Source organism: Kogia breviceps, chromosome 1, assembly GCF_026419965.1.
Source record: "Kogia breviceps isolate mKogBre1 chromosome 1, mKogBre1 haplotype 1, whole genome shotgun sequence".
In the NCBI taxonomy this organism is placed as follows: Eukaryota; Metazoa; Chordata; class Mammalia; order Artiodactyla; family Physeteridae; genus Kogia; species Kogia breviceps.
Genome location: NC_081310.1, coordinates 115771176 through 115785423, shown reverse-complemented (window position 1 = coordinate 115785423; position 14248 = coordinate 115771176). Strand labels below are relative to the sequence as shown.

The window sequence follows — 14248 nt, the reverse complement described above, 5'->3', positions numbered from 1 at the left end:
GATCACGGACACGGAAGCCACACTACTAGGTTTGAAATGCATTTTCCGGCCCTTTGACCTTAGGCAAGTCTCTCAGCCTCTCTGTGCAGGTGTCCAGTAAAGTGGGAATAATCACCATGACTACCACAGGGGGGTCCTAATGAAAATCCAGTGAGTTGATGTTTATTAGGGTGCTGAGGACAGGGCTGTTCATAGTGTGCTGTATAAATGTTGGTTAAATAAATAAAGCAGCAGGAAGGAACTTGGAGCGAGGACTGGGGGAATACGGGGGGTGACTTCGTTCTTGACAGAGCCAGGGCAATGAGATAAGGAGCCATGAGGGTGTGTGGACTCTCAGGATAAAGACAGCAATCCAGACACATATGCAAATGGCTAAAGTGCAAGCCACAGGGATCACAGGGAGATGGGGAAACCCTGGGCCAGAGATGCTGTAATGGCTCTGAAATATGTCAAATACACAAGAAATTAAGGTCAAGTTTTCTCTTTGTAGTTAGTTTACAAAATGGCTGGGTCAGCACTTTGTGCAAATCTGGGGTCTTCTTTTCTGCAGATGTATGAGGACATTCAGTATATAATGGAATATCTGATCAACAATTCTGAGTCCTTTCACATAATTTATCATCCAAACCCAGACACGTTAGAGTGAAAGGGGCATTAGAAATATGTAATTTCTGAAATGTTTATTTTTGATTGATTTTATGTTATACAAATGGACTTACCAAATAGTTCTGTTAAAATTTGTTTTCAAAAATTTATTTTTCTAAAAAGTAAATATATATATATGCACAGTAAATCAAAATTTTAAATTCTGAATAATTATTCTTGCTACATATTCACAAACTTCAATCAATTTCTTAGCCATATTTCTAGCAAGGTGTCACTGGCATTTTTCTGAAGAATAAAGTTTTTTCAATGTGGTTTTACTATTAAAAATTTTTTTTTATAATGTTGCTTGAAATCTTCTTCAAAATTGCTTTTCATAGTTAATTATTTCAAAGATGCTGATACCTTTGGTGTTACTTTGCTAGGGCTTCCATAACAGAACAGAAATTTATTTCTTCACAGTTCTAGAGTCTGGAAATCTGAGATCAAGGTGTCTGCTGGGTTGGCTTCTTCTGAGGCCTCTCTCTTTGGCTTGTAGATGTCCATTATTTCCATGTGTCTTTACACAGTCTTCCCTCTGTTTGTGTGTGTGTGTGTGTGTTTGTGTGTGTGTGTTTGTGTGTGCGTGTGTCTGTATCCTAATCTTCCCTTCTTATAATCATACTGAATTAGGGGCTACCCTAATGACCTCATTTTACCTCAGTTACCTCCTTAAGGGCCCTGTCTCCAAATACAGTCACATTCTGACATACTCAGGGTTAGCACTTCAACATATGCATTTTAGAGGGACACAATTCAATCCATAAAACTTCTGTTGATTTTTCTTTGTAGGCCAGACAATTTTTTTTTTTTTTTTTTTGCGGTACGCGGGCCTCTCACTGCCGTGGCCTCTCCCGTTGAGGAGCACAGGCTCTGGACACGCAGGCTCAGCAGCCATGGCTCACGGGTCCAGCCGCTCCGCGACACGTGGGATCTTCCCGGACCGGGGCACGAACCCGTGTCCCCTGCATCGGCAGGCAGACTCTCAACCACTGCGCCACCAGGGAAGCCCCAGACAATTTTTAATTGAGAAAAACTCTCTCTATAGATGCTCAGAGGAAATTCTTCTAAATGAGGGATATTCTCAATTCTACTTTTTTCTATTAAAATGTTTAAATATTTTAACTCAAATATTTTCACAGATGTTATCTTTTTGCTTCCATCCAGAGAACCATTCTTCAACAAATATCTTCATTACTCCTTTGAATGTTTCCCCAAATTTAGATACTGCAAGACTGTATGCCTCTTCAGTTTCTTTCTAATCTAATATAGCAATAAATATATCTAATTAAAAATTGTAGCTAAAAATAGTGGCTCAATCAAAATATTCTTCCTACAAATTGAAATATTTGAAAATGCAGTTTTAAAATTTCAAAACTGTATGTCATATACATTTGAGCACTTCTCATTTAATTTGTTAGATGCCTCTTTCAGAGTCTTCCTATTTGCAAAATTCAGTTTTTAAATAATATTAACTTATTAAAACTTCAAAAGTTAAAGTGCTTTAGAGCTTCTTCATTGAATACTTTGATAAAATATTTATAACCGTTTTGGAATAAAATGCAATCAAAACATAGAAGGTATCTAAAATTTTTTTTAAAAGTTCAGTACCACTGTGGAACACTTTGAATTAATTAAGACATAATTCTTCAGTGGTCCAAACATTTCTAAAATCCAACAGACAATAAGCAGCAAAGAGAGGAAGCTTGTACTGACACATTGATGTATATTTTTTTGTACTCAGCGTCAGCATTGTCCAAAAATTATAGATCAGTTACTCTATGAATATAAAAATATTTGAAAATTTTACAACTTTTATTTTGAATGATAGAATGTCACTTTTTAAAAACACATTAATGAGTGACTTGTGGCCTACAACTAATTCCCAGGATATTTCTGCTCTGCAGGTTTTTTAATTTAGAAAGAATATTTTTTTACATAATGTTGTGTTCCATTGATATTTAAATTCATCACCACAAATATTATCCCTGCAAAAATAATTTTCAGTGTTGAAATTTTTAACTGAATTTACAACATTTACAATAATGTCAGATGTTTCACCTTTGACGAAATGAACCGCCAAAAACTTTACTTTGATTTCATGAACTGAGTGAAAAAAATTCAACTATTACTAGAATTAACTTATGTGACTTTCTATTTAAAGCATCTGATGACAATGATATAAATTTGGCATTACTTAAAAGCTTTTGAAGCAAACAGAGCTTCACTTTTATAAATATGTGTGTGCACACACACATACACACACACACACACACACAGATTAGAAAAAGAGAGAAATGAACTTGGCACATCTATTCTTATATCCGCCTAAATGAAATTTATGCTTCACCAAGTGATATAAAACACCTTTGGCAACTACCTTTGTTAAATCGTCATCTTTAAGTAAAATTCTCTTAAAATAGTTAGTAATTTAGACATAGATGCTGATGCTTGCTCAGCAGATTTGTGACCTCTGGTTTTCATGCAATACCCAACAGCCCAATGGTAGATAGCGAATGTCAACTAACATCTTATGCAAGTTATACATTCAGCTCAATTTTCTTAGAAAATGGAAATTCAGTACTTAATTTTTCATTATATAGTCACTTTAATTGTATACAGCTTATTGCTGACAAAAGCATTTTCTTGAAAAATAGAAAGCTCTGTCAGACAATAAAATAAGTGGTTGTAGATTTATGCCACACAATAAATGACAAACCCTGTAGCAAGAGCATTCAGACTACTCTTAATAAGTTCAATGGTCCCATTGCTTGGTTTCTCTTTCCCTGTTCATATTACACATAATTCTAACCTATATTTTCCAACATTTCCCACTGATCCCACCGTTGGTGGCCTGATGACTTTGTGATTCTCGCAGGCCATGGTTCAGGCCACAGCACAGTGGGTGGCCCACCAAGGAGCAGCAGTGTTAATACCTCCCCCATCAGCCCTGAAGACCAAGAGGAGATAGCTGTCCTTAGCCACTTCCATCCAAGCACACATCCATTTCTCAGTGAGCATGTGCAGGCAGTCGCAAGAGGCTATAATTTAAGATTTGTCAGAAAAGAATCAGGAAAAGAGAGATGGGTTATTACCAGTGAACATTTAGATTTAACCATGTGTTAAAGTAAGAATGCTGTGTACAGACCATGGCAGAAATTGGAAGTAGTATAAAGTAGAGGTGCGTGAAATCTACTCCAGATAACTTTGATACAACTAGTAAAAAAAAAAAAAAAAAAAACCTTTTAATAAAATTCTTAAACCAGTAAAATTGCTAAATGAATGGGAAGCTGGGACAATAGTTAACAACCAGGACTATCCCAGGCAAACTGAGATGGATAGAAACCCTGCTCATATTCCAGCTGATGAGATGGGAAGGAAAGAAAATTAACTTCTGCTTGTTGTTTGTATTGGTTTTGTCAAAATAGCATAATCTCCAGGACCAGTCCTCCCTGAGCTCCTAAACAAGCTGATTAGTGTGGAAGTAATTCCTTGCTTGGTGAGCTGCACGCTTCCTCAGTTTCTTCAGAGCAGGGCCATGCTGTCCTGGAGATGGTAGGAGTGAAACCTCCCACCCCTGCTGTAAGGTGCCTTTTCTTTCCATTTTCTTGAGGGAATTTTTCCCCTCTGAGGGAATTGAGGGTACATTCAGGTGTAGTGTGGCAATAAAGATGAAAATGAGCTAATATTTTTTGAAGTTAGCTAATTTTGCAATTGTGCTGATGGTCTTTGTTTCTAGCCTCACAGGTATGGAAGTGGAGTGTGTGGACCATCCTACAGGTGGCCCTCATGCTCTGTCTTCAAACAAGTATGTTTTGCTTGGGTTGTTTAGCCCTGGAGCTGGGAGATGAGTTAACCTGGTAAAGAAGAGTTCCTGAAGGAGGTGATGCAGTAAATTGTGTTCTGAGTCCAACCACTTTTCTAGGTCCTTCTGCAAGACACTTTGGAGGCATATTTGTGGGAAAGAACAAAATGAGAGATCAAATCTCCCTTGATCTCTCTTGACCCTACAGCCTTCCATTTCCTCTCCCCTTCTGCCTCAAGAGCAGCCCGGAACACCAGAACTTCTCACGGAAATGCTCAGAGAGGTCCCAGCCACTACCCATCCTTGTCTCCCGGCCCCAACCTCTGGAGACCGCTGGGAAGCAAGAAGGTAAGGCTTCTGTTTTACACACAGGGGAGTATCACGTCGATTTACAAATCAAAGTAGACAACTTGGTAGTCTGAGGCAAAACTTCCATTTAATCATCCTTCTGTCCTACAGTCCCCAATGGACCCCACAAGCAGATGGCTTAAGTCCAGTTACAGCAAGAGCAGCTGGTGTCAAAGACCAGGCCTGTCTGACAAGCCTCCTCGTAGGTATGTCCATCCATGCAGTTGTAGAAGGCACACTTGCTGGTGGGGCTGGGACAGAGACTGTTGGACTTTCCATCACAGAATCCACTCTCTCCAGTGCTGTCACTCCCGGGAGCCACAGTGTTGGTGGGGGAGCCCACGGTAGAGGTGGGCACTCTGCAACCTGAGAGAGTAAGAAAAGGGCCCCATAGGTTCTGGGGTGGACTACTTTCCCAGCACAAGTGTTGTGTCTGTAGTGTCACTGGGGGTTCCTCATCTTATCTGAACCAGTGGTTAAACACTCTGGGCCTGAATCAGTGATACCCAAGTTCACAGCCCAGCTTTGCCATGAGCTATGTGTCCACAAACAAGTCACTAACTTCTCTGAGCCTCAATTTCATCCCTTAAATGACGGAATACTAGTACTATCTCTTAGAATTATTACGTAAAGCGTTTTCCCATGTGTATGCTATATAAAATAGTAAGTGCTACACAATAATTAGCTTTGTTTTTATTTTATTTTTAAGAGGAAAATAATGTTTATTTATCACCTTTATCACCTAAATGCTTGCCCAAATACTATGTTCCATAACCCCCCAAAAGCCTACAAAGTGGAAGAATTTTAAAGATCATTTTATTCATGACAGCTAAGGTGAGAACTGAGATTCAAAACCAGTTCTACCTTGAGTTCAGAGCCTGTGCTATGCCTGCTACACTGTTGTCTTTCTTTTTTAAACCACTTTATTAGGTATGATCAACATACAAAGTGTTTACATACAACTTGATGGGTTTAGAGATAAGTACACATTGTGATTATCACAATCAATGCTGTAAACATACCCATCACCTCCAAAAGTCTCCTCCTGTCCTCTTTATTTACTATTATTTTTTGTGGTAAGAACATAAGATCTACCCTTCTAGCAAATTTTTAAGTATACAATATAGTATTGTTAACTACAGGCACTATGTTGTACAGTAGATCTCTAGGATTTATCCATATTGTAAAACTGAAACTTGCACCCTTTGACTAATACTTCCCTGTTTCTCCCTCCCTAGTTTTTATGTTTAAGTAGACTAATTACACCTGTCTCCAAGAGCACCTGTGAGGATAACTTGAAATCTGAAAGAACCAGCAGAACTGACATGGTCCAGCAGTCAGCACTGGCTGTCCACATGTCTTCCTGGCCCCTTCTGCTTTCTGCACTTGCCCAGGCCTTTGGGTCTGGGGCAAAACTGTGTGCTGAGACCGATCGTAATTCTGCTCCTCACTTCAGGGGATGGGCCAGCTGGACCCCTTCAGGGTTCTCCTTGTCTCATCCCTTTCCTCACCACCTAACTTTGCCATCCCTCCCTTGCCTTGTCTTCTCTGCTCCACAAAGTTCCTAAAGGCTGGAGCTGGGCAGACAGGAACAGGAACAAGTCATTTGTGGTCCTCTCTCTACCCAGGCTCCGGAATGTTCTCCAGGAGCTCCTAGAACAAGGAGAAGGAAAGCCCTCGGGAACAGGGATGGGCCTTTCTCTCTCACTCAGGGGCTGTCCCCTAGCAGCCACCTGAGTCTCTCTTTCTGGGTCCCAAATGCCAGTTCCCTGTGGACATGCTAGGACAGGTGGGAGATCTGAAGGAGGCTTTCTTTGAGGCCAGACTGGGAGGAGTTCTGGATAGTCTTTTCTTCCTTCTTAATGTCTAGTTTGTTACCTTGTGGCTGGTAGGCGGTGCTTCACTACTTACTGGGAGTGGAGACGCTGAGTGCAGACTTGAGGGCATACATGAAAGGGTATTTGCCGTGTCCACAGAAAGTGCCCGTGAAGTTATCCAAGCCACTGTTCCAGACCATGGACCCCCAACTTGTTCTTCAGCAGCCACTCACCCTGTGGGAGAGAATCAGGGGCATTGTGGGATGTCCTTGCACAAGCACAGGGAGTGACTCCAGCAGGATGATGAGGAAGTCCATGATCCAGTCATGGAGAGGAGGGAATGGGAGAGTGGCTTTCCCACAGAGACTTTGAGGGACTCATGGACATACTTGTAGACAAGGAGAGATCTTAGGACTACCAAGTCAGGGAGAATGAATCTCTCCTCTGCTCCCTGTTATCACCAACCTCCTTCTGTGAAGGCGTGTCTGAGTTGGAGCTTGGGTGGGTTGTGATGTCATAAGAGATACAGGGCCCTTCAGGTGGCAAGTGTCTGGGCAGAGAGACAGGGCTCCTGATGGGGACGTATAGGGTGAAGGGCTTTGGGGCTGGTAAATAGTAACTACCCAGATGTGAGCATGTAAAGGCCAGTGGGCAGAAGCCTAATGGCTCCAAGAATCTCTTGCCTCCCGATGTGGGTTCCTCCTGTATGAAGTTACTGTATGCAGGAGAGGAGGAAAGGAGAGGAAGAAACTCTGATCTACACCATGGCCCTTGGGGTGGAAGAGTGCCTAATTAAGGAAGCACGAACCAGAGCGCTGGATCAGGAGCAGAGCAGCGCAGGGAAAGGGGCCAAAAGGGAGTCTCCAGGAGTGGGCGTGGGGGCCAGGGACGGGAAGGTGCAGGAGCTGAGGGAAGGAAGGAATCAGCTGCAACTGCCCAGAAGCAGAGGGGCTGTTCCAACCTCTGAGCTCTGCAGCTGGGCCACCAGCTCTCTTGAGACCTTAGGGACACCCTGGGTCTTGCCTTACCTCTCTTAGGTGTTTTCTTATAATTCAAATGCACTTGGAGGGCAGGTTCCCTACCTCTCCCAACTGTGCAGAAGGAAGGGTGTGGAGGGCCTTACCTTGAGGGTGAAGCTCTTGGGATTGGCATATCCAATCCACTGATTGCCCTTGTAGGCATAGGGCACCTCCTGGGGAGCGTTCCACACCTTGGTGGCTCCTTTCAAGAAGGAGCAGACCTGGGGCAGGAGGACAAATCACGGCTCAGATGCACCTGCCTGTGTTTGGCTCACATCTCCCTCCTCCCTCCCTTCATCTTCTGCAATACACTCCTCTCCCCACCTCTCTTTGCTGGAAATAAGAGCTCATGGTTCCAGTTTCACCCCAGCTCCCCTGCTTTACCTCTTGTGGGTGGCACAGTGGAAAGGGCACTGGCTGGAAAGACGAGACCTGAATCCCTGTCCTGGGTCTGCCAATACCCATCCGTGAGACAAGGGACAGGGCAGCTTCTTTGTTCCTTGTGGCCCAGTTTCCCTTTGAAACGAGTTTTCCTGTTTCTCCTATTTGAAAGAATTTTTGCCACAAAAAAGCCAAAAGCCAACAAGGGGGTGATAACACACAATGTTTAGGGTCTGAGATTCTGGTGCTGGACAACTTTAGTTTTTAGTTTGAATCTCAGCTCTGCCACTGACAAGTTCTGTGACCTTGAACAAGTTTCTTAATCCCTCTGTGCCTCTGTGTCTTCTTGTGTAAGAGGATAAAATCAGCACCTCACTGTTGTGAGGGTTAAATAGGCTGATATATAAAAATCACTGAGAACAGAGCCTGGCTATCCATTTGGACTCGGTAAACGTTAACCACTACTAGCATGAAAGATGCACATTTACTCTAAAAGGTTAAAATTTAAAATGTTTTATCAATAGTTCATTCTACCCGTCCCTCCCTACCACATACACTCAGAGCTGGCAACAATGGGGTACCCTGTATTAGAAATCAGAGTATAAATTCTTTCTCTTTGGAAGTATCTATGATCCTTTAGAACAGAAAGTGAATCTCTCTGCTCCTCCAGCCCTTTGGGACGTTAGTTACCTCAAAGTAGGCAAGACTTCCAGCCTCCTGAGTGTAGGATCCGGCAGTCCCAGGGCCAGAGGTGGGAGCATCCAGGCCATGGCTGGCAGGGTTAGTGAGAGTGAAGGTACTGGCATAAGCCCCAAAGCCCACCATCAGCTCCTCAGCAGGGGCACCTTGATTTTTCCAGTAGTTCATTGCATAATCCTAGAGGCAAGGTAAGGAACATATTACTGTACTAAAAAGCAGCTGAGGATGTGCCCAGAGGCCTGTGGAATAGCCAATATTTTCTACCCAATTTCCTGGCCGCTTCAGACATAGCCTGCAGTCCAGACCCTTCCACAGCCCAACCTCACAGAAAGGAAAGTGGTACCCTCCCTTCTGGAACTGGGTGTTAGAGGCAGCCTCAGTCAAGATGTATAGTACTTAGGTATCAGGGCCCAGTGTCAACTGGGAATGAAATGTTCCACTATCCTCCTTCCCCTCAGACTGGACTTGGCATTTGGGATGGGACTGGAGTTCAGCTATGCAGCCTCTTGTTTTCCCAACTTGTGAAATATAGCAGCTCAGAATTGTTTGAGCATGGGGTATGCCCCTGGTAGACTTTCCCATGCCAATTTTTATATCTCTGGTTGCATTCTACACTGAAATCACATCTAGCCAACTTACACACCTACTAATCATTAAGAAGATTTATTATTATTGCTGCCTATGCCATACAAGTTAAGAAGATAAATCTTATGGGATAGGGAGAAAGTGGAAGAGAGGTGAGGAAGATTAGGGGCAAGATAGATCATGAAATGTGCTCCTAGCATCAATGACAATGATAGTAAAATTATTTTTTCAATGTTTGGGATTATCCCAAGCCACTGTTCTGCTTCTTTTGGTGTGAAAGATGAATGGGTACAATTAATCATAGGGAAAAGGAAGCAGGCAACATGAACTGGGTTAAAAAAGATCACCATCTTTATCTTGTCCATCAAGCTTCCTCAGCCTCCCTTTTGGTCCTTGGCCAGGGATCCCATGACATGCTTTGAAAATATCCATCAGAATTAGCTGTCCCAAATCCTTGCTCACCACACTGAAGTATTGGTAGTGTCCCTTGTCATTGGGTCCTGCAGAAAGGGGGCTGTCCTCTCCTGTGAAGCCATCCCAGGAGCCCCTGAGGTCATAGGTCATCACGTTGATGAGGTCCATGTACCCTGGGTTGTTGGGGGTAGGATACAAGAGAAGAAAAATGATCCAGAGGAAATCATACTCTCCATCCCACTCCCCCTAAAGTTCCTAGTCCCTACTGAATGTGTTGTTTGTAATTATATCATGAGGGAAAATGCTTTATTGTTCTTTATTTCATTCTCTCTCACCTTTATTTGAAAAATTGATATATAGAAGGCACACAATCCATAATCAATATCTGGCTGCACTCAGACCTTCAGGTCTTGTAGAAGTTTGAAACTCAACTAACCTTTTCCAAATAGCCTTTTATCATTGAGAATTTTGGCTGGCTTCCCATGTCTCTCTCTCAGGCTTTGGGGTCATCTTATTCTTTTGGGACAGAGCCCTCTCTCTCCAAGGTACCTGAACATTGGCTAATCTATGGGGCAGGTCTCAGCGTTACTTAGCTCTGAACTTGGGCTCCTGGGCTTGCGGTTTACTTACCTTGACATCTTGGGCATCTGGTAGGCAGTTTCAATGGTACCTTTGCCAGCTGACACAGCAGCAGAAATCAACAACCTAGGCTTGTTGCTCTGGGTGGCTTCGTGCTCAAAAACCTCATATATTTCCTGTGAAACAGAGGACACTGGACTCAGGCTGCAAGGACCAATGAACATTTGATGAGGTCATGATTCTTACAAAGAAAGCTGAAAAGTGTTCAGCTTAGAGTTCTTTGCTTCAAAAACTGTTGTTGGGGGGCTTCCCTAGTGGCTCAGTGGTTGAGAATCTGCCTGCCAATGCAAGGGACAGATTTGAGCCCTGGTCTGGCAAGATCCCGCATACCACGGAGCAACTGGGCCCATGAGCCACAACTACTGAGCCTGAGTGTCTAGAGCCTGTGCTCCGCAACAAGAGAGGCCGCGACAGTGAGAGGCCCGTGTACCTCGGTGAAGAGTGGCCCCTGCTCACCGCAACTAGAGAAAGCCCTCGCACAGAAACAAAGACCCAACACAGCCAAAAATAAAAATAAATGAAAAAAACAAAACAAAACAAAAAAACTGTTGTTGGTCTCTGGGAACAACGAGTTGTCTCCCAAAACCTTGTACTGAGGGAAATTTGGTGACCCTCTGAGTCACAAATAATGTCCAGAGCAGAAAAATAAAAAAAGAAAGTTTACATATGGACAAAAAAAATGGCTCTTAGCTCTACAGACTATATATGATTAAATCTAACAATTAGAAAAAATCAATCATGGAAGAAGAGGAAATAAGAGTAACAATGCAATCATTGGTGTTCAACAAGCTGCCCAGGGGAGAGGACACTCTGGCCCAACAACTTTATGTCTGGCCCTGGTGGCAGGAGTACCTCTTCGCTGGAAGCATCTGCTTCTACTTACCAGAGTGAGGGGCCATTGAACATCTAACTAGCTCACCTTGCCCTACATGCTGCCCCGCAAGGAAGGACCTGTTTGAGGACTATTTGACTTCCCATAGCTGTGCTTAGAACATGAATGTTTCAGACTCCTTGGCAGATTTCTTACTATAAATAAATTAACTTTCATGCTCCCCTACACTAGTCTCTATAACTTGGCCCTACAAGTTTTCCCTGAAAGAAAAATCTGATCTTACACTAAAGAAATCAGGCTTTGAGCCAGAAGAGCTGAGATTCACACCCTCAGGTGTATTTAGCATCTCTCAGAACCCCTCATCATATAGATGTCTTCTCCCCAGTCCATTGTGGACCAGATCCTATGTTCTTTGGACACAGGGAAGGTGAGTCACCTTCAACAAGACAGTGAAGAGCTGTTTGGTGTCAGCTGGGCTGCCATGATTTCCAGGATACTTCTAATCAATGTCCAGCCCATAGAAGTTGTACTTCCTCAGAAACTATACGGCTGGATGAAGGTCTGGCAGTTCTCAGCAGTGGCCACCATGTTGGAGAATCTGGAGTCAGTAAGTCATTATGATCTTAGTGGCAGAGATGGGCTTCAACGAGGACTCTTTCAAAGGCAGGATTCTATTATGCGGCACTTGGGGCTGAGGTAGGGGTGGGGTGGGGGGACACAGGAGGAAACAATAGTGGCCTAAGCTCCTGGGTCCTCTGTCTTGTCACTTAGCCTCCTGTTTGTCCAGATGCTTATTCAGTTGTTCAGTCGTTCATTTGACATTTGGTAGTGCTGGGGTATAGCGGTGAATAGAATAGAGTTTCTGCCCTGGAGGAGCTCCTATAGAGGAAGGTATAAATAAGTAGATAGGCAGTTAAAATACAGCGTGGTAAGAGCTGTGATAAAGGAAGGACAGACTTCAAAGAGAGCTCTGACCAGAAGGTTATAGGATATCGAAACTGATACCTGAAGCCAGAGGCCACCCACTTCAGAGAATTCAGAGCCCTTGGAGTTTGGAAGAGACTGAGTAATCTGGGAGCAGCGATTCTTCTGTGAATGCAAAGTCTTACCCCTGGGTTCCAAAGTTCCAGCCCCAACAGATAGCAGGGTTTTCAGTTCCCTGTTGCTAGAGATAGAAAGATCCCAATGTAAATAAAATTCCACAGGCAAGGAGATGTCATCAGCCTGTCAGTCTCTCCACTCTCGTATCCCACACCTGAGCAGCGCCAGGCCTGCCCCATTACCAGTCTCTGATCTCGCACTGAGAGCAGAGCTCTCTGTAGGAGCAAAGTACTGTCTTACTCTGGGTACCTCCAGGACACAGTATAAATGCTCATTGAACAGGTTCCTGTTCCTGGCCTTGCCAGTGGGCTGGTGGATCATGGTTCAACAGGAAGCTTCAGGGGAAGACAAGGCAGGGCATCCTAGGGAGGATGGAAGAACCTAAAAGTAGTCCCTTAGCACAGATGGTAGAGGGGCTGGAGCTGCCAGGATACACTAGGCCAGAAAGCTGAAAGTCTGAGACTCTTAAAGGAAAGAACAAGGAATAGAGGCAGTAGAAGTGTCTACCATTTACTGAGTGCCTACCAAATGCCAGGTACTTTACATGCATTGCTTCTGTCACCCTTACAATCCCAATAGGCAGGAACTATTAATCTCACTTTGCCCTTTAAGTGATATTCAGAGAGCTTAAGCAATTAGTTCCAGATCACCCAGCTACTAAGTTTGGCAGAGCCAGGATTTAAACCTCACTCCTCTATTCCACGGTGTCTCCCAGCAGGCACCCAGGTCCTGTGAGCTTGATCTTAAAACCTACCCACTGGATTCCCAACTGGACCAAAGTGTCAATTAACCTATCTGATAAACTGATCAGGCATTCCTGAGTTCTGCCACTTACTAGTTCTGTGGGCTAAGGAAAGCTTTTAACCTCTCTACAGTGCAGTTTCCTCAAGCTTAAAATATCTTTTAAACTTTACCATGCCTACTTCCTAGTGTTTGTTGTGAGGGTTACATAAATAATAAATGAAAAGCACCTAGCATAATGTCTGCCTCACCCAATTCATTGATAGTCACCCAGTAAATGTGCTAAATGTTTAATTGGCATGAGAACCATCTCAGGTTAAATTGACAGCTAGCCCATAGGTTGGTGTGGGTCTGTACTGCAACATGGCAACCTCCAGGGGACTGTATTCACAATGATTCCCTTGTGGATGGCACCTCATGGGACACATAGCATTCAATGCAAAGGATCTGCTGAGAAAATAATCCAGACAAATGACAGCAACCTGCCTCTCCTAGGGAGAATGATGCCAATAGCTCTGCCAATGAGGCATGAGACTGATTGCAAACAGGACTCAAAGACTAGGCATTCTGGTGTTGGTGTCTCTAAGGACTTCTGAAAGACGCATGTGAAAACCTCCAACCCAGCTCAGAGCCCAAGCCCAGAACTCACTAGTACTTGAGGCCATTGATGCTGGCATAGAGGGTCTCATCATTCCACTCAATGGTTGTGATCTGGTTGTTGGTCATGCCAGTGAAAGCAAAGAATGATGTGTGTGCAGAGACAAGGGTCCACATTCTCGGGCATGTAGCAGGCAATCCCAGGACGGTACTGGCTCCAGTTGGTGAAGTAACAGAAAATTTTGGTTGCTTTGCCTGGAATGGCAGGGAAATAAGAGGTGGCCCCTGCCCTGACTAATATCCCTTGTCCCCAGGGCACCCTGGTACTCCCCATCCTCACATGGGGCACTTAGCCAGCTGCAGCAGGAGGGCCAGCCCTAAAGAAGAAAAGAGATCTTGGTCAGAGGGTAGCAGGGTCATTCTTTCCCTGGCTGACATGGGACAGCACTCGGCAGTAAATGGAGAAGGGGAGCTGGGGCTTGGTACCCCCTCTGCTCTCTAAATCCTTTCCCAACATGGACCGCTGCATGATGATTTCAGGGAACGTAGTTAATGTAGCCATTCGGTGAGCTACCTCGAAGCTCAGATGATAGTGAACAGTTCAGGAACCAGGAACGCTCGTTGTTAT

At 43.9% G+C, this 14248-nt stretch overlaps 1 protein-coding gene across 1 annotated transcript; it reads right to left on the bottom strand.

Annotated features, from left to right (window-relative positions):
* Window positions 1-4934: 4934 nt before the first annotated feature.
* On the bottom strand, window positions 4935-13749 carry LOC131762535 (acidic mammalian chitinase-like). The gene is given in 8 exon segments (XM_067025531.1): window positions 4935-5161; window positions 6707-6819; window positions 6821-6846; window positions 7736-7852; window positions 8703-8888; window positions 9759-9883; window positions 10381-10493; window positions 13673-13749. Coding segments are annotated over 8 exon segments (984 nt in total).
* Between the last annotated feature and the right edge of the window lie 499 nt (window positions 13750-14248).